A 21,492-nucleotide genomic window follows, 5' to 3' on the forward strand; every position below is an offset into this window, starting at 1 on the left:
CAAATCCTAAATGCTAGGGCAGTGGTCATCTCCATTGACATCCCTGAGCCAGTAGTTGAAGATCCGCATGCCCATGGCCAAGGCTCGTCTGTCCGTGGGATATCTACTGTTGGCTTGCGATACAAATTGATACTGATTTTATGAAACCCCTGAAGAACGACGAACTGAGTTGACCACCGACAGACTCAAACGTACAACGTTCTGAGTGTAGGTTGGGCACTCGAAATGGAATGCGATTGTCCAGTTGTTAAAGAGACCCGAGTGTTTATGATTTTTAAAAGTATGTTATCAAATCATCAACTTGTCTTAGCCATATACAGAAGCTGATGTTTACATTAAGTATTTCCCACCTCTAATGGTACCGAATTCTGCTCTGAATGTTTGTATATATGTATTATGTTGAACTTCTTTCACACCGTACGTAGCCAACTGTGCTAATCGGAGGTGCAGGGGAAGGACAACAAATCAAACACAAAAAGCAGTTCTAAATGAGTTTTTCATCTATATTTAAAAGTGCATATTTTTTTCCAGTGGCTTCCGAATATATTTAATATATTTCCAGTAAGCGCACTCATGGGAACTGATTTTTTCAATTCATGAAACATAATTTATTTAGGCTGTTGGTCAGAATAAACTAGACATATGAATGGGGACAGTAGAGATAAGATAAACATTATTCATGAGACAAACAATACAGAGAAGGCAGTTAAAGACACTAAAAATGATACATTATAGACAAGACATACATGCAAAGACAACATATGAGACGCAGTAGAAACGTGACAATATCGATGATGCAGACAACGTGAATGAGACAGACAACGCAAATGAAAAAGACAGAACTAACAACACAGACAGTAAACACAAGTGTGTCTATAAGACTGAATCGTGACCTTAAATTACGACTTCATTAACACACGTCTAAATATTGAAGCGTGCCACTGCATATTCTTTGGTTCTTTCGGTAAAGTCACGTAGATGGAAAAATAATACTAATAAATTAAGTGAATAAAATATTAAAACCAAAAAAACACGACGTTTCGGTCGCAACAAAAGTGGTCGTCATCAAGAAAACGGGGGTTAGCCTCTAAAGGCAAACTGTTTTCAAGGTTTAGAGATAGGCGTAACCCAAGTGTGTCAGCAGCATGGGCGGGGCAGCTAATGTTAATGTAGGAGAAAGCAACGACACGGGCAGTGGGTCTACACCAAAGGGCTGCCAAGCAATCATTGTACCTTGCTCCACACACCCAGACTGCTGACGGTGGAGGTTGACAAGAAAACACAAATGAAGTCATGACCCAAAGTGGTTTATGACATCTTTCCAATGATTGCTGAGTTCATAACCGTCCTCTCGGTTGAAATTGTATCTGTGTCTGTATATATGGATGGCTTCATGAACAAATCTTTGTTGATGGCCAAGTAGACTTGCAAAGTACCATCGTGAGCCAGCCGCATTAAAATTATAATCGGCCACGGTAGAAGTATTGGTCCTACCGTGTTTCAAATCTGCCTTATGCTCACGAACACGGTCCGAGACATATCGCTTAGTTTCCCCAATGTAACTGCTGCCGCAGATACAGCTTAGCTTGTAGATGCCGGAATATTGCATGTCAGGAATCTTGTCGTTCACAGATGGGATCAGATCACAAATTTAATGTACTGTGTTAAATCGGACCTGAATCTTGTATTTGTTCATGATTTTGGAAATATTTTTGGTTACCCCTGCTATGTATGGCAAGGTGATGTTTTTGATAGGATCCTCAGATGGTTCCTTCCTCACGGTTGGGGTGATGGCTTTGCGGATTGTGTAGTCAGAATATCCATTCGCCTTGAGAGCTTGGTGTACGTGTTTGTGTTCACTGGTTAGGTGTTCATGGTCAGAGATACATTGAGCTCTTTGGTGTAGCGTTTTGATGAGGGAATTCTTCTGGGATGGATGGTGTTGGGAATCAGGTTTTAGGTAGGCATCAGTGTTGGTTACTTTCCTGTAGACGAAATGGCTCATTGAGCCATCTGGCCTCTTTTTGATTTGGACATCCAAGAAAGGTAGCATGCCATTCTTTTCTACCTCCATGGTGAATTTGATGGCTGGGTGTATGGAATTGATGTGGTTGAGGAATTGGTTCAGAGCCGTTCAGCCATGTGGCCAGATGACAAACGTGTCATCCACGTACCTCTTCCACAAGAACGGGCGTAGAGTGGATGCCTGGATGGCGTCTGTCTCAAATTTTTTCAGAAAAATATTGGTTACAACCGGAGATAAGGGAGAACCCATTGGGGTGCCTTCAGTTTGTTTATAGAATGTTTCATTTTAGGTGAAGTATGTATTGGTGAGGCAGTGTCTCACCAGGGTCGGTACATCAGCATTAATTCCTTGTTGGACCAAATTTTCAATGATTGCAATGGTATCGGGCACAGGAACTTTGGTGAGCAAAGAAACCACATCGAAACTAACGAGCAAATCACCTCGGGACAGTGAGATGTCTTTAATTGACGATACCAGGTGAGCTTAGTTAAGTACAGAAGAGGTGGTCTTACCAGTGAATAGCTGCAAGGTCTCAGACAGATATCGGACCAGTGCATAGGTGGGTGAGCCAATGGTGGAGACGATGGGACGAAAGGGTGTACTTTCTTTATGAACTTTTGCTAAGCCATATAATCTGGGTGGTCTAGCAGTAGAAGGCTTTAAGGAAAACCGTTTGGTCTGTTCATAGTGGTTTTCTCTTTGATAAACCAACCCCCACCACGGGAATGTTGAATGAGAGGGCAGTTGAGTAAAATCCATTGTTGTAATGTACCATTCTGGAATATCGACGCTCCCCCGCCTTTACCGACCCACACTGAACCAGCGTGGTGAAGTAGGCCAGAGTTTCGCAGGTTCGTTTTTTTGGCAAAAAATATCCAGCGTAAAAACCACCCGGACCGCTATTCCACCATCCCCTTCACATAGTGATCGTTGCTCCTGGAAGATACAAAAAAACTGACAAACCTAGACATTGCGTTTATGTTATTTTATTTTGCGTCTTATTCTGTTACATTGTCCCCCCCCCCCCCCCCCGTTCTTTTTCCACCATTTCCTTCCCTCTCCCTGGAAATACTTTGTGTCCCCAACCGTTGCCGGCGAGCCCAGGTGCTCTTGCTCATCCCTTCCCTAATCACTAGGGTGTAGTGACTCACTATGCCAATCGCACGTTTTGTTACATTCCGTCTCGCCCTCTATCTGATATTCATGACTGTAGCTCTTGAAAAACAATAAATAACAATAGTGTTAAGTAGTTGTTGCTGTTGTAGACGGAGGTACTCGGAGACGGAGGTGAGTTAGGGGCTTCCGCCAGGGTTTATTAACAGGTATCACTATAAGGGTTCCCTCTTCACCCCTTCCACTATCCCCGTTCCTCCAGTGACCCCGCTTACGTCACGGGGTCTCCCTTAAATACCCTGAGGCGAGACGTCACGTGCACTGCCCGGCGCGTGCGACCCCACGTCCCGTGATGTCACAGCACCGGACAGCGCACGCGACGCCACCACTCTCCTCTACTCCTCTACAATAGTATCAAAACAACTCCACCCATACCACGAGGTTCATGCGGCACAACTCGGATGTGCCAGTGGGAAAAAATAAGCGTTTGATGTTGACTTTGATGTGGCAATAGTGACGTGCGTTGTGGCACACATTCTCCGCGTGTCTCTCCCGGACAGGAATGAGTGGGGCCGGTGGAACTCGGCGACCTCCGGGTTCCCACGTGGGCACCAGCAGTAGCTCGGTGGCCATCGCCATCCTCGTGCCTTTCTTTGCGCTCATCTTCGCTGGATTCGCCTTCTACCTTTACAAACAACGGTACTCCTCCCCCCACACACACCCCCTCCGGCACATTTCCTGACATTGGTAGAGTCCGTCAGTGGCAGTATCCACCTTATAATTTAACAAACTCGTTTAGCAGTTGTACGCAAAATGTTTCACTCTGTGGCTTCCCTGGTAAGGCCTTAAAACGTGATTAAATATAATCTGAGAGTAAATTAGATGGACTAATGACCTGTTTGGTGCGATGTATGGGCTTAGCATGATCGCCAGGGAGGGCCCCGGGTATTAGTTCAGTGTCAGCCTGCCAAGATGTTTGTGCCGTTCATCTGTTATTAAACTGAGTGCATCTATCGTCCGTGACCATGCACAGTGTTGGAAGGGTTACGTTCGAAAAGTAATCGGTGGTCGATTACTGATGATTCGAAATTACAGATAATGTAATCGCATATTTAGATTTTTTTCGAAGCAATGCAATTTGATACACATCACTATTATTATTACTTTCTTAGTATCAGCATGTGTTTGTATATTTGACTTCCGAAATAAAAGCATTGAGCTGCTGTCCTTGTCACAACCTAAGCTGCCTGCTTGATAATTTCTACATTTTAACATATAATTTTCCAATTCCAATTTTCTTTTTACTGAATGCATAAAGTTATCATTCATAAGAAGCAACAGTAATGCCATGCAATGTTAAAATCATAATCAAATTACGGAATTACCTCTACCCATAAACATGTTGGGTGCAGGCACCAGCAGTACAGGAGTTCACGAGTTCAGATGCCGGCAGGGGGTAGACTTGGCCTCTGGGATTAATAAAATGAGAATCACTTTTTTGGGGCAGTCAACAGCGATTCTCACATATAAACTCACCCCCACTGTTGGAATGTGGAATGTTGACCACTGGCTCCGTGCTGTAAACAGGAGATGAGCACCACCCAGTGATAGTGCCAGTCCGGAATAAATTATTTTGCCCCCCCCCCCTCAACTCAAATTTATGAACGCCTGCCGAGATAACAGAAGGGATATGGACACGAGATAGAGGTGTAGCAATATGGGTTTTTTTTTTTTTACAAATAGATGGAAGGGTAACGAGATGAAAGGAGAGAGAGGTGCAGGTTACGACATTAGCAGAGGACAAGAGAAAGAGAATCATTGAGATGAGAGAAGACAGATTCGAGATATGAATATTCTCGATTTAAAGCTTTTGTGACTGCAGGGATTCATATTCTTGGTTCTTTCGGTAAAGTCACGTAGAATGGAAATAATAAAATAATAAAAATAAAACATAATAAAATAATTCTCACGACACTCAGACTCTGTCTTCTCGACAGACCTGTTCTCCACCTGAGGATGGCTGCTTGCATTGTGGTCGAAACGTCGTGAGAATTATTTTATTATGTTTTATTTTTATTATTTTATTATTTCCATTCTACGTGACTTTACCGAAAGAACCAAGAAGATATGAATTGTCGTTTAATGGTTTTTATTATTAGATATGATTTCGAATATGATATTTGGTGCATCCCCTATGTCTTCATAAAGCCGTGGCCCCTTTAGCTACTTGGGGCACTAAGCTTTTGCCTCGTCTGCTCAGACCTCGCGTGCCATCACTGTCACTGCCCCACGCTCACTTGAGCAGCAAATCACTCTTCCTCTTGTTAACTTGAATCTGCGACGTAATGCAAAGTCAACAGTGGTTGTCCTGCAGAGAGACTGGACTCTTCCAATAAGCACGTTGAATACGTGCGTTGTAGCTTTACTTCGGAGTGACTTGGTCCTCGCACTGGTAATGTGGAGTTTCCACCGTTGTCTCAGGGCCACCACTGGAGGTGATTGCTACTCCACAGTTGCTTATGCCGGGAGTCACTTTGACTTGAGTAACAACGATACAAAGTAATAGACAATGTTTAGGCATCATATGAAGTCGTGAAGATAAACATGTCATGATTGAACTTTAAGATGACATTCTTCAATCAGTTCATACGGCTAGCATTCCTGGATAATGAACCTATTCATTCACAACAACACGACCAACGAAATAATAAATACTATGATAAAAAAACAACTACATCAAAGAACAAAGATTGATGTATACGTGGAATATCTGGGAGAGGGCAGATAAGAAATGTACAGAATATGAAACAAGAATCTGGGATGTCACTATCATTATAAAAAAAAAAATGGTCGTGGGTTTGACATGTCACAAAAAGGATGGGCAGTTTTTGGACAAATCCAGTGATTGAATGGGACGGAATGTGAACAGAGGAATGACAGTAGATGACTGGGGATGATACAACTTGGGCACTTAATCGGGCTGGGATGTATTGCAGCTCTACAGGGCCATAGACCATGGTGTCAGTATAGAGATCTCTCAGTCCAAGTGATGCTTTGAAAATTAATGACGATATGTGCATCAATGCATTCCAAGCCTACTTCTGTCTGCATTAGCATACGCATATTGTGTAGAGGTAGAATTGTTTCAAATGTATACTAATATACTGTATAAATGAAGGGTTTGATGGCACAAGCTTTTAAAGTTGGGGTCGGTGGATAATGTAAATATGGAGCCATATCCATTTGTATGGTAATAAGGCACCATTAGAGGATAGTACATCAAGTAGGTTTATCACATACACATGCAAAGGTGTTGTGTGGTATACTTTTATGAGGGTAGGTTTTATCTGGGTACTCTGTTTTTTTTTCTTCCACACTCCAAAAATAGTACAAATTATGGATTACACAACGGTTTGCCAACATGTGAGCGTCTTGTGAATCATCTAATTGATGGTACGCAAGCCGACGGACGAGTAGCTGTCCATTTCGCCCACACGACGATATCGGTTGTGTGTCGGGTGACACAAGATCGCGTGACAGGTGGGGCCACCCCGAGAAGGGGCTGCCGTCTCCCACCCCGGGTAGCTGTCGGGGCCAAATTATGTTGTGCATTGCAAATCAGGGTCCTTTTTTGTTTGCTCCAGTTTGTGTCTCCCAAGTTATGATGAAACCGTTGATCGGTGTGTCCGGCTTTTCAGAGCCCAAGTCTCTGATAGCGACATGGCATTACACCACAGGCTCGTTCGTATTGGATCGTCGTTACGAGCATTTTAGCGCCCCACTCCATCACCACTTAATTTCTCGTTTTGGCAGACTGCAAGTATTGGCATAATGCATAATCACTACATTTAAATTACATTTGCAAGTGAAGTTTAAGAACGTGACAATTAACTAAACATTTACTATTAAACATTTACAATTGCCGAACACAAGCATACAGTTTGCAATGCGCGTATGCTTAACCATCACCATGCAGTGCCGGAGATATTTTTTTAATTGCTTGGAGAACTTATTTTGTTTATTGGTTCCGGCTGGTGTACACGAGGGAATGAGCTCTGGCTCTACGCCTCTTCTCGATCGAACAATGCGTCCGATTTTGCAGAATATGCACGCGTTAGAAATTGTGCTTTTTCCTACGATTGTTATATGTAAAGTAAACAAATATTTACGTAAAATAATGAGGGAACATCTAGGATAGCACGTTCACACACCATCTCATAATACGCGGCGGCGTTAATTAGCACACAAACATAATTTTGGCTAAATCTCTCTTTTTTAATGTTTCTTTTTATATATATATATACATAAAATATTCCTATCTTTGTGGCTTATTCTAAATTCTAGGTTTTGCGAGTTTGTCTTCTAGAGGTTTTACAGTGCAACAAATAACAGTGCTATCATATCTAGACATTGGCCCCCAACAGTTGAATGTGGATTTTCACCACTAATTTCGTGGATGCCCTACAGATGAGTACTGACCCCATTTATTTTTTTAAAGGATCATTTTTCCAGTAGATAAGAAGTATTCTCATGTGTGCTTTTTTTATCATTGATTCTTATTTTATTTTAAAATGCACAATACAATGCAATGTCACGCTAGCATTGGTAGACATTTTGTATTTATTAAATGTGAATTGTCAGTAATAATGACAAATGTATAAAACACGTAGATATGTACAATAAGTAATCATTATATTCTAAGAAAAATGTCAAGATCGTAAATCCTGGGGAAAACCCTGCAGTATGTAATTTAACGCCAATTATATATATTTTTTCAAAACTTAGTCCTGTGACACATTACAGATCAACAGTTTGTCCCAAAAGAACATAGCAGTAACCACCGCAAAAACCACGAGGGAGGTATTGAAATGCGTTTTATCAAATTGTATACATCACTGTGGAGAATAACTCAACTTTAAATTGATCCCAGAGGAATGTAGCTATCCCCTGCTAAAACGGTGCTTCCAAACCTGAGCGCTTTTATAGTGAAGCGATGAATCCTGAAACATTTTTCCAACGATATAGATTTTAAAAACAAATACGTTGGAGTCTCCTCGTCCACACGTTAAGACATGTTTCTGGGTGCAACGGAAACAGATTGGCCAGCCTCAGACTTTATTCGTCCTTGTAACGTGGTTTTATCACGAGGCTTCAGCAACTTAGTAGCCTCAGCGAAAAAATGAACTGCAGCCGCAGCAAGCTTGCTTTAAAAGGGGGGGGGGGGGGGGTTGGTGGATATGGTTTGCAAGCATGTGAGTCACTGTGACCAGTCACCCTGAACAAAACAGTTCACTCGATTACAGAGCCAACTTTAGATCCATTAAGACCGACTTATGGACGTTCGGCGCTAGGGCATCCGAACCTCACAGAGGGTCATGGTTCGAGTTTGGTAGGCCGCCCTGGTTAATCGCGGTGGGTGCGTGTTAATCACGAAAACACATGCAGCCTCTGCATCACAGTGGACGTTAAAGATCCCGTGACATTATTCCAAGAAGAGTTGGCCACTGTGGGCTGGCGTCATGGCCCAATTTTTGTCAAATTTGAAGAATTGCAAGCGAATTACTTGATTGGTAATGCATAGCAAAATGTTGACTCGTACTGCGAAATTGTAGCAGAACCCTCCTGAAAAGTAGTCTTGTGACTCAGGGTGGCGTCTCTGGTTAAACAAGTGTCATAGCAATAATAATCATCATCAAAGCATTAGGATTCTTAAGTAGCCAGAATTGATTGAATTTTCCTTACCAACATATCAACCATAATACATGGAAACTAATATCTTTAAATAATGTTTATGAACATATTTCTAATGAAGTACTATTGAACTGATTTCTGCCAAGGCAAGTTGGGACTTTTACCACTGGGTTGTGGCCACCACAACAGATAACCCCTGCTGGTCTGAGCAGGGAGACGTTTTGTTAATCAACCATTGAATGATGAGAGTGAGTTTGAGGACCTTTTGGTCCGTGCTTGTATACCGCTAGAAATACGGGTCCTAAAATAGTATTCGAATCAAGGGACAAATGTGTTTATGCATTTTTTCCCTGACTGCCATAGCACCTACGTATTGGTGCATGATATTATAATAAGGAATTGAAAAAAACCAATAATCGCTTGGGTACTAATGCACATTACTGATCGTGATGACGCTGCGGATGTTTCAAATGTCGAAAGTAAAGGTCCAATTTCCGGCTCACGCCATAGCTGTAGAATGGGCCTCATCTAAACATAGCCCGAGACAGATGTCCTCAAAGAGGTCTTGTCAGATGCACTCACTCTACCCCACAGACGCGACCTGCCTGTCAACTAACTGCGGTGTACCCATTTACACCCAGAAATCATGCAAAGGTTGGGCCAACGTTGACATGTGATGGGAACCATTAGCTGAACGTTGCCTCGACGTTGCATGATCAATGGGTATTGCTGGGTCGACAGAGGTAGTGGCGGGGGATTTAAGAAATTTGCTCTTGTTATTTCAACTGGCGACAGTGGAATGCAAATGTAGTGTGCCAACCATTACATGATGGTGAAGATGATAACGATGATGATGGCGCTGATGCTTGTGGTCGCAAATATTATTGAACGTCCTTTGTTTCCCCGCAGAACACGACCGAAAGCCAGATACAGCGGCTGCTCGGCACACGAGAACACGAATGGGCAGGCGGCGTTTGAGAATCCGATGTACGACACGAACCTGAGGCCAGGGGAAGCCAAGGTTGTACGCTTTGACCCGAGCCTCAACACCGTGTGCACAATGGTATAGGGGGAACTGAGTGGAGCCATAGATATATTTTGTGAAGGAAGTATAATTATATTGTATGCAATGAATCATTTTTATATTTTATGTTTATCTTTCTTATTTGTGTGTGTATATATATGTAAGCGGGTATATATGGAGTATACTTATATACACATGTGTGTATATGCATAATATGTATGTGTATGTATGTATACACATATGTAGCTAATTTATGCCACCACGTGGAGGATATGTACATTCGTGTATATCACATATATGTGTACGTATCTGCACATGTATATCTAAAGATTTTTGCCAACACTATAATTTTATTTTGTAAATAATGTCTATTTTTTATTTTTTTGTACACATTGCTTTTTTAATGTGCTTTGTTTTATGCTGTTCTCGTTATTTTGTCGTGGTTTTCACAGTTTAGGAACTGTTTATTTAATATTACAAATATATATATACACCGGACAATCTTCATGAGTTAATTGCGACAGACGCAGGAGTGGTCGATGTAACGTTATAATGTCATTTTTTTCGGTTGAGATATTAATATATGTTGATGTTGAACATTATTTGCGATGATTGCTTCATATATTGATAGCTTGTTTTTTAAATCATCGCATTTTTTTCACTTGTTCGGATGGAAATGATTTCATTTGAAGGATATGGAAATGCTTAAAAAGTTAAAGGTAATTTATAACTTAAGGGCAGAATTAACGCATCAGTAAATACAATGCGATACGTTGAAACACACAAGCACTGCCATGTTACACTGTAACGTCTACAGATTTGTAGCGATATGTATTTTACGAAAAAAGTAATTATTGAAAATAAATGTTTGATTTTTACATTGTCAGTGTTAAAAATTCGCCACGATTTAAAATAATTTAATTACATCAACTATTGAATAAGTCACTGTAGTGAAATTTGCTTTATATTTTAGTTTTTTTTAATATGTACCATAGTTAACATAAAACTAAATCAACGTGTACATTTGTTATCATAAACGGTGGGTTGCTAGGTCTAAACACTATTTAGCAGCTTTAGCATTCAAACGCAACCTGCACGCGAGCACATATTGATGCCAGACTTCGCGAGGGACTACAAGGTCACCTCGTCGTGCATGAGTCCAGAACAGGTATCTGAATTGTCGGTGCCACCTGAGGTGGGCATAACTCTCGTGGTTTCCAATGTATTCATGTGACCAACAACAGTGATTTACGTGATAACCATTCGAAATTAGCGGGCTTATGTATGTACGCTAATTGTAGGTGTGAGCGGAAGGACAACAAATTAAACACAAAAAGCAGTTCTAAAGAAATTCGTTAAAAAATATATAACTCAGTCTCATCGGCCATATAGACACATCGGTACTACACAAGCGTTGCTACTTTAAGCTGTGCCAATTTCTGCTGTCGCCCACAAACTGTCCATGAGTGGACCGCGAGGGGTATTGATGCGATCGGTGAAGCTGCGTGCCCTTGATCTATCGTGTGCTCTGCTAGCAGCAAACAATGCTGTCTCAGATTTTTTTGTGCACGAATTGGACTTGAAACAAACATTTCTTTTGAAAGTATACTTTTAAGAAATATATATATTCAGCACCCCAAGGGTTGAATTCAGGCACCCACCCCCCAACAATATATATTTCCACCCGCCACCGATGTTAATATTCTTGGCCTTTTGTTTTGTTGTAGTTTTAATGATTTGTTTTTCTGCAACCAATCGGAAATTTTATGAAAAAAATGTTTGACACACCTTGTGCATGCATTTCCCCAAAGGGCATACTTTTTAGCAGTCACACTGTCAGTGGAAGAAAAAAAAATATTTTGATTTCGCGCTCACTTTATGTGAGCCACACCTATTAGCAACTTGCCACTTCGTTTTTGTGAGCAATTCGAGACAATGAGAAACCCTAACTTATTTCCACACCACAATGTTACTTGTACAGAATGTTGCTTTTTTTAATGAGGTTGACAAAGTTACGAAGAAAAGATTATATTTTTATGAAATATTGTATAATCGCTCTTGTCAGTTGCTTCATAAGAAATGAATATATATGTTAAATGATTTAAAATGATAAGAAAACAATTGCGGCTTTGCCTGTATAATGAACACTGGTTTGTACTGTGTCTATAATGTGCCAAAATTCTCACTAATAACAGCTTCATTTATGATGATCATTCTTCGACATGCACGGAAACATAAAACGCATTTGTGTTGGATTGATAGAAGGTGAAACAAAAAGTCACACTTTGGAACTTTGTTTAATTGTTTTGGATTTTCTGAAACAAACCCTTGTATTGTCTTTAATGGTTATAGCTCAATTGTCATATATTTATACAACTTAAAAGATGATCTGTGGGTTTGATTATTTCTTTAATATAGAAGAGTAACTTGCTGCAACAAAGTAAGATATATTTGACATGCTGTTTTGAGCTGATTAAGAATTTGACATTTGCTGTACAGAAATGGTTTTGTACTGAGCACTTGTAATAAAAGGTTTTTAAATTCTCTCATGTATTGTTCACTTTTTTCCATGGAAAAATGGGGGGGGGGGGGATAACTGCTTCTCTCATCTAATATTCAGTCTTATATTTAATGTTAGTCTGAAGAGTAAACTAATTTTAACGTGCAAGGTATTGTAACATTTAAACACAGAATTTACGTAGACTCAATTATTCTTTGGTCTAATACGTTGTCTTAACCATATGGGCTTTTTTCCAGCCTGCTTACTATAGCGAGCCACGTTGGGAGAAATTTTTTTAAAAAAAAATATCGATTCGTACCAACTCATGAAAATAGAACATTATTTGGTGATGCTGTGCACAAGGGCAGATAAAAAAATCAAGACATTTGTCAACAACACTGCCCATAAAAGAACAAGTATAGGCGACGTTTTGAGCAATGGCCCTTCTTCACAACACGTAGAAAAGCTGTCGAGGTTGACTTTACAATACAGGTCCCACAGTTTACGAAAGTTCGGATTACAGCATTTCATGTTCACGCAATTGCCAAAATTGTGGCCACTTTTTACCGAAATTCACACGGTACACACCGCAAAATTAAAACAAAACACCTGGGAGGCTGCGTCATCCCTCCGCAACAGCGTCACGGCATCCCTGCAGTGACGGCAGTAACGCCTCCTCATCACCCTTCCAGTCATTCCAACATGCAGATCTTTTAGCGAGTCCCCTGAAATTTTGTTTACAATTTTTTTTATTAATATTTATTCAATAGTTTCAATATTTATGTTCTCTATTATTTTTTGTGTATCGTGAAAAGTGATTTAGGTGTATATTTTTAGGTTAGGCGTATAGTTGGAATGAATGTCCAAAGCACGTCCCTGTCTTTTTGCATTTACTTTATGGGAAAAAATCCGTTCCCATTTACGACATTTAGTTGTCCGCTTGTTTTCTTTCTTTTTGAAGAACGTATCCCTTTCGTAAATCAAGGGATACCTGTATGTACAATGCCATCCCCATGGTACAACCACTTGACAGCAGTTTAACGCTATATTAACAGCTGTTTGCCAATACCAAAACCACTCTCATCTCCAGGTGCCCCTCTATATCCTGTTTCTCAACCAATAAAAAAATAACCTGTCCAATTCCAAATCTGTTGGCCAGAATGAGGAAATAGATGTGTCTGTTGGACACACTTCAGTAAACATTTGTCGGTTGTAAAACAAAATCCCGACTACCACACTACTATTAAATTATTTACATAACACTAGACTATGTGTAACCTCTTACACGGGCTATACACAATCAAATCCATGCAACTCATCAATATAAACCAATACACCGCATCGCACATCCAAAATAATCACGTGGCATTTCATAAACCAAAAGCACAGCACAACCATAGCTCATTGTAACAAAAAAAATCCTCATCCCTCGATTTTCTGGCTGGAACGCCAAATGTGGCACACTACAATATAAGATAACTCCTCTTACCCGTGGTAATGCGGGGAACCACTATCGCAGAGCATCATCATACCTGTCAGGTTATCCACCATTTTACTCTTGACTCATCCACGGGTACAAATCACAGACAACCTTGGACTTATGGGAAATGTCGCGGATCATAGGAAAAATAGGGCCCGTGGATAATAAATGTTTTTTGGATCCCAGAACTACAACGGATAATAGGATTCACAGATAATGATGCTGCGGATAAGAGGGGTTCTCCTGTGGGCAGTGTGAAAAGCAAGAGGCATTTCCATGGTACTTATCTTGATGTTTTGTAAAAGTAATAAAATGAAGTACAAATGACAAACATTTCAACAGGGTATTTTCTGAAGCAATTTACACACGAAAAATGACTCCTACATTTAAATTGATTTGCAGTCCTTGGCATTTTTACGATATATCAAAGGTCTTTGGTGTTTTTAGATTTGTATATGTTGTATTCAAACGGTTAATGTAACCATTGCAGGCACTAGACGGTGCTACATTCCCCACAATGGTAAAAAGAGTACAATACGTGTTTTTAATTGAGGCAATGTGCAGGCCCGTTACATCACGTTGTGACGCACGTACACACACCGTCAACACAAGCCAACCCGGTTATGAAAAGTAAGGGATAGAAAGATGGGGAACGGACTCGCTGCCCCATAAAAAAGACAATATTTAACGTTGTCCATCCATTGCTGGTTGAAAGCCTCTCCACGTTATGCCACTCATGGGGGTTGTTACTGTTTAGGCATTTGAAACAAATGCTGCACAGTTTCTAGACGTTAATGGCAAGAGCTCTTCAGCAACAACTGATAATACGTTTTGTGCATGATATCATTTCGCGCCAAACTAGGCCCCATATCGTACGGAGAGAGTCCTTGCCTGTAAGATCGACAGTGCAGCATTGATTCAAGCAAGCCTGGCTCTGCAGAAGCGACACTGTGTGTCGAAACCAGTCCACAGTTTGCTTGTCTTGTTTGAATAAATGCTTCTTAAATTATGCACCATGTGGCTGATGGGTTGTCCAAGTAATAATGTTATTGTTTAGATTGAGAGACGGACACGTGAAAGAGACGTTGCTTAATCATTTTTTAAATAATGAGTTGATATACTAGTTAGTTGATATATTTAACGATGGATTACACGAATAGTAAAGAACTGTATTTAAAACATGTGAGTTATAGGTCGGTAGCTCTGTTATGAAAGCGCTCGACTCAAACGAGATATTATGAGTTCAAAATCTGGTCGAGGGTTGAATTGGGTTGACTTGGTCAGTCACACTTCTGAGGTTAATTAGTGAGTCCCACTGTGGAAAGTCAATATTGGCCCCACAATGAAATTTCTGAAATGTTCACCATTGGTTCGGAGCTGTTAATGGAGATGTGCAATGATCACACCTTCGATTAGCACGTTTGGCTACGTACGGAGTGAAAGAAGTTCAACATACATAGACGCATACATACTATATTTTTAACGGAACTTGTCGAGAATGTGCTCATATGAGCCTAAATACTTTTTTTAGAAGGTCCCTGTGTGAGTCGTTTGACGAATTCTCTAATGCTCGCCAACTATCTCTCACCACGCCTGTTCCTCCGTCTGGTGTTCTGACCACAACGCTCTGTCCATCACACCTCACCTCCGGACGCACCGGCACCTCCTGCTGTTTCCTCCGTCCCTACAGTTGGTGCTGCTAAGTGATCGCATAAATCAACGCGCTGCTGGGGCAATGCAAAAACGAAAGTCTTCATCGAGGTCATTAAGCTGAATCACACTGGGGCCGAAGACAATGGATGCCGCGGGTCTGTTCAAAGCTCATTCCATATTGCTCACGTTTTGCTCCATTTGTCAGTACATCCCAAACGTGTTTTTCAGAATTGTTACACTGTTACAGAAAGCATATTTTATTTCACAACAGCTTATTGTCACAGTGCTCTGATATCTTTTGCTTGACTAATAGCATTCATCTTCTTGGTTCTTTCGGTAAAGTCACAAGAAATAAAATAATAAAAATAAAACATAATAAAACAATTCTCACTGAGAATTGTTTTATTATGTTTTATTTGTATTATTTTAATAAAAATAAAACATAATAAAACAATTCTCACTGAGAATTGTTTTATTATGTTTTATTTGTATTATTTTATTACTTCCCTTCTACGTGACTTTACCGAAAGAACCAAGAAGATGAATCCCTGCAGTCACGAAAGCTTTAAATCGAAATTTAATAGCATTCAATTTGCCATTCAGAGTTGATCTTAATAAAATTAAGTTCAATCGCCAAATTCAGTCAATAATAACCAGGCTGAAACCACCAGCTCTGCTTAGCTGGGAAATGTGTTTGTGGACACTTCGATCATATGTTGGCTCATTTGGACATACACCTTCTCAGAGGTGCTGGCTCAGTTTTCTGGCTTAGACACCAGCACCGCTGCATTTTTGTTTATTCCTCAGTGCGTAAGCAGGTGGTGAAATAAGCCGATCATCTGCAATTGCTAAGATGAGCACCATTGTGCAGGAAGTCGGCAGCGCATTACGGAGAGTTTGACACCGGTTTAACATGTAGGCTTTTGCCACCGATATTATTCACAATTAAGGTTTTTGGGTTATATTGCGTAAGCATAAATATGTTATTTACCCGCCACCACCCGACACAGCCGACTAGTAAGGTTTGGCACGTTTTGTATACGAGACAATCTTTAATGGTTGGCTGTGTCGGGTGGTGGCGGGTTAACGATACATTTATACTTCCGTGATCTAAAACAAACAACTCTATTATGAGTTTGACACCGCACATAGAAACGTGAAATATCCACCACTGGCTCAAGGGCTGTAAATTAGTATGGGTGCTTACAATTTACGTGTGATAAAGTGTGGGCAAGGTGTGGTGAGCGGTGGTGTAGTGGTCGCCACTACATCAGATCCCTAGCAGACCAAGTTTCTTCGTCTGACAAAGTTCAACTCCTGCAACTTATTTGCATTTGAAAACCTGAATTAGGTGAACTCAGGCTTAAATGCATACCCGAAGTGTGTACATTCGTGCTGGAGATACAAATGTGGCTCTGGTCGGACTGTCCTCTCATGTCTCTCTCTCTCTCTTGTTCGTCCATCATAGTTAATGATGACCATGGCACGTTTGTCATTTTGTTGGGTTTTGATGAGTGCGCAGATGGCTGAACAGGCCAATCCGATCCCGGAATTCTCTGTGGCACACTGGACAGGTCAGGGAGGATGTAGAGCTCTGAGGTGCAGCCACAAGTCCTTCCTTGGTAGATTTGCGCTGCTGCCTCTTCAAGATAGCACAGGAGCTTCTCCTGCTCTCACAGAGGACTGCACCATCCTGTACTTTTCTTCTTCAGGCAGGTCGGTCTTGAGCTAGGGGTTCCCAGCTTTTCAGGTCGAATCCAAAGCTCTTCAAGGAAGCTTTCAGGGTGTCCTTGTGGCGCTTTTTGGGGCCACCTTGCGCTCGCTTGCCATTTTTCAGCTCGCCAAAGAAGACTTGTTTTGGCAGTCTCGCGCAGGGCATTATGGTCACGTGGCCAGTCCATCTAAGTTGTTCCTTCGCAAGCAAGGTGTGGATGCTGGGGATATTGGCCTTGCTGAGGACTTCAGTGTCAGGGATTCTGTCCTGCCATTTGATCCTCAGCAGTTTCCTCAGACAGCTCTGGTAGAAATGGTTCAATGTATTGGCATGGCACTGGTAGACTGTCCAGGCTTCGCTCCCATACAGAAGAGTTGGTAAGACAACAGCCCGGTAGACTTCCAGTTTTGTCTCCTGCTTGATGCCAGTCCTTTCCCATACCGAGTCACGTAGACGTCCAAAGGCTGCACTGGCCTAAACAAACCTGATGTTAACTTCATCATCTATGTGCACAGCGCGAGACAGAGTACTACCAAGGTAAGTAAACTTGTCAACGGCTGAAAGCTTGTGCCCATTCACAGAGATGGTGGGCTCATTAAATTTCGATTTAAAGCTTTCGTGACTGCAGGGATTCATATAATTGGTTCTTTCGGTAAAGTCATGTAGAAGGGAAATAATAAATAATACAAATTAAACATAATAAAATGAAATTCTCACGACGTTTTGGCCACAATGGGCTCAGTGTAGGGATTCCCAGGAGCAGTTTGGTACAGGACTTCAGTCTCGTTTATGCATGATGGCTGTTTGAGGACTGCGCTGAAGTGTTCAGCCCACCTTGGCAAGTATTTTTTCCTTCTCTGTGAGGAGTGTTGTTCTATCTGCATTCAGGAGAGGTGAAGTTCCTGAGTGATGCGGACCATAGACCTGCTTGAGTGCATCATAGAGGCACTTGGTGTTGTTACTGTCAGCGCATGACTGAATCTCCTCAGCTTTTGCGCACAGCCAGGTGTCTTGCATGACTCTGAGTCTCTGCTGGACAACCCTGCGGATGTTGAGGAAGACAGTTTTCTTTAAGCTTGAGCTGCTGTCATTCAAGTATGCTTTATGCAGGCGATCTTTTTCGTCAAGGAGTGTTTGGATTTCTGCATCGTTCTCATCAAACCAATCATGATGTGTATGTATGGGAACACCAAGTGATTCAAGGGCTGTAGAATGCAGCACGGTCTTGAGGAAAATCTAGTCTGCCTCAGCGTCTGTATGCTCGAAGCTTAGAGACTCCAGGTGATGGTCTAGAGCAGGGGTGGAGAACATCCGGCTTGCAGGCCGTATAATGCCCGCAAAATCATTTGGTCTGGCCCTGCCAAGGCAACCACAGGCGGGACTCGAAATTCAATAAATCCAGGAGCAAACCTGCAGAAGCAGTTGCGAGTAGCAACATCATCAATACTAGATAACATCACACGCTTCACCAAAGAGAAGCAGTTCCAGCCATCACATTAGGGGAGAGTTAATTAAATGTTTGTCAAAATATAACCGGCACATTTTTAAGTTTATCATTTTGTATGGCCCGCGAATGTTGTTATATTTATCAAAATGGCCCTTGGCAGAAAAAAGGCTCCCCACCACTGGTCTAGAGCCTCAACAAAGGCCAGTCTGGTGTGTTCCTGTTGTCGGCGAGTGATGTTAAGACGCTTGACGCGTTTTTTTCCTTATGGGCGTCTGGGAGGCTTAATCTGGATGTTAAGTTTGGAAATGATGAGACGATGGTCAGTCCAACATTCAGCACCACACATTGCCTTGGTCACCCTGACATTGTGCCGGTCTCTCCTCTTCACGATGTCGTAGTCAATCAAGTGCCAGTGGTGTGAACGTGGATGCATCCATGAAGTTTTCTTGCGCTTTGGTAGTTGGAATATCGTGTTGGTGATGAGCAGGTCAAACTCAGAGCATGTTTTCAACAGCAGAAGGCCGTTGCTGTTACATTTTCCAATGCCATTTGCACCTACGACTCCATTCCATGATTGATGGTCACTTCCAACTCTGGCATTGAAGTCACCAAGTATCAGGAGTTTGTTAGAGCTGGCTGTGGCAGCAATAATAACTCCCAGGTCATTATAAAACTTGGTTTTCATCTCGTCAGAGTTGGTCATGGTAGGGGCATAGGCACTGATGATGGTGGCCTCCTTTTTTTACTGTAAAACCAACACCAGCATCACGTCTCTCCTCCTAGCCTCGTCTGCTCCAGAAGAATGTGTAACCTGCACCCACTTCAGTCACCTGTACAGTATTGGCCAGTCGGGTCTCACTAAGGGCAGCAACATCCACATTGTATCTGGCTAGCTCTCTCCCCACGAGGGCGGTGCGTCTCTCAGGTCTTTTTGATCCGGATGTGTCCATCAAAGTGCGCACATTCCAGGTGCCAACAATGAGTGGTATCACTTTGGTCTTTTTCATTTTATTTGTTTTTCGACCGCAGGTATGGGATCCCACCAGCTGCGGTAGGCTGGCCAGGATGTTTTGAAGCAGACAATGTTTAGGGTACCTTTTCTAACCCTTTCCTCACTATGAAGGTGAGCAGTGTGATCGTGAATAGGGCTGCTCAGTCGCTCAGGGTGCTGCCAGATTTCACTGCTGCTTCGGTCCAGTGAGGGAACGACCGATATCCTGAGCCACCTGCATGATTTGTGGCTACAGCTTCCAGCATATCCGTACCTGCTGCCTCGTCGCTCACCTATCGCCACAGGACTTGGATAATGACGATGGTAAAGTGCCATGACTTGCGCAGAGAACTTGGATTTAAGTGAGTGTGATTTGCACAGCGTTAACCTCACTCTCTCGACCAGCCCCATCTGTAACCAGTGGAAAGACGTAGTCAAGACGACTGGAGATGGTCCTGGTTGCAGTGGAAGGTCCAAAGTCCCTTTTGGTGTAATTTCCTCCACCAGGGGTTTCACATGCCCAGACTCAGACAAGCTGAGTTTGCCGGGTTAGTTAACCACCGCCCGGGGTTCGGCGTTGGCAGCTGCTGACTGGACCGACTCACCAGGGATGTTGAGCCTGGTGTGCGCCTACGGTAGCAGTGAGAAAGCCGGCCCAGATGGAACAAGCCTGAGGCACAACTAGTTCTCATGTACAGTGCCTGCCTTAATAGGTGTTCACGAACAGCACCCGTCCCGAGGTTATTTCAGGGTTACGGAGAGTTCTGTCGTTGCATGTATGTTACTGTATACAAGAAGACAATGTGAACTGGGAAATGAAAAGTTAAAAATTCGGTGTGATGTGTTACTCTATCGATATAGACATATATATAAACGGTGTCCAAAATCAGAAGGAAACAATTCATGGCCATCTTTCAAAACTGCGAACGTCAGAGACGAGGGGACAAAAAAAACAACCAGAGAAACAAAAAATATTCTGGAACAAATGTCTATAAATCATATAGGTCACAAACCACTGCCGGCAGCAAAACGTATTGAGTTTGGGCCGAGAAAATGGTGCAGGACCGAAAACATATCTAATTTGAGAGCAGATAGGTCAAGCATGGCACTGGTGTAGGATAGGAGTTTAATCTTATATTCTTGTCTCTTTCAGGTGCAAGCATTCCGGAAAGTACAGGGCTATAAAAGCACAATGCTTTTGCAATGTGTGCACAAGCCTTAAAGGTCTTGTAAATGCATTAAAAAATAATTTAAATAGAAATTACGATACGAACAAAGATTTGTAAAAAAACATCTGCATCATTGTATTTAAATGTTGTGGTACACACTGCAAGTTGTCAGCGAATTAGTCGACCTTTAAGCTTGTGTGATTTCAAAGTTTCTGCAGATGCTGCTGGGTAGATTCAAGTTAGCGAGACCATTGTACGAGAGGATAATAATTTGAGTAAAATACATTTTAATGGCTGAGAGTGCAGCACAATTAATTCCGAAAATATAAGGCCTCACACGGACGGATGCATGTGTTCCTTCTTTAGCTCCGTGAAACAGTGGCTAAAGATCACTGCATAGATGAAAGTGATGTTTGTGGAGATATTTGTAATTATTGCAAAATATGGCTTTTATTTAATTAAATGTGTTCACTTGCATATCGCTGTTAATTAATTGTTGTGATGGCTATCGTCGCATTGTGTCGATCTTAAATGTTTTTTACTGTTTTTTTTTAACTACTGCATATGTGTGTGTCTTAAACGAACGTGTTTGTAACTAATTTGTCGTTATAATTCACAGCCCTTTGTTAATACACTGCTGCATGAAGGCCTTCCTACACACCGTGTCAGTCATTGGGGCTGTTT

The 21,492-nt window shown here is 41.8% G+C and overlaps 1 protein-coding gene across 1 annotated transcript in view; it reads left to right on the forward strand.

Annotated features, from left to right (window-relative positions):
• Nucleotides 1-12,398, forward strand: part of LOC144724936 (CUB and sushi domain-containing protein 1-like) — a 684,194-nt gene extending 671,796 nt beyond the window's left edge. Inside the window, exons 69-70 of the mRNA XM_078604260.1 lie at nt 3,700-3,838; nt 9,740-12,398. Of these exons, the coding sequence (XP_078460386.1) occupies nt 3,700-3,838; nt 9,740-9,899 (299 nt within the window). The 3' untranslated portion in view covers nt 9,900-12,398. The remainder of the gene's footprint in view (nt 1-3,699; nt 3,839-9,739) is intronic.
• Nucleotides 12,399-21,492: the final 9,094 nt, after the last annotated feature.

The sequence above is a fragment of the Lampetra planeri genome, chromosome 22 (assembly GCF_965212315.1).
Source record: "Lampetra planeri chromosome 22, kcLamPlan1.2.h2, whole genome shotgun sequence".
NCBI lineage: Eukaryota > Metazoa > Chordata > Hyperoartia > Petromyzontiformes > Petromyzontidae > Lampetra > Lampetra planeri.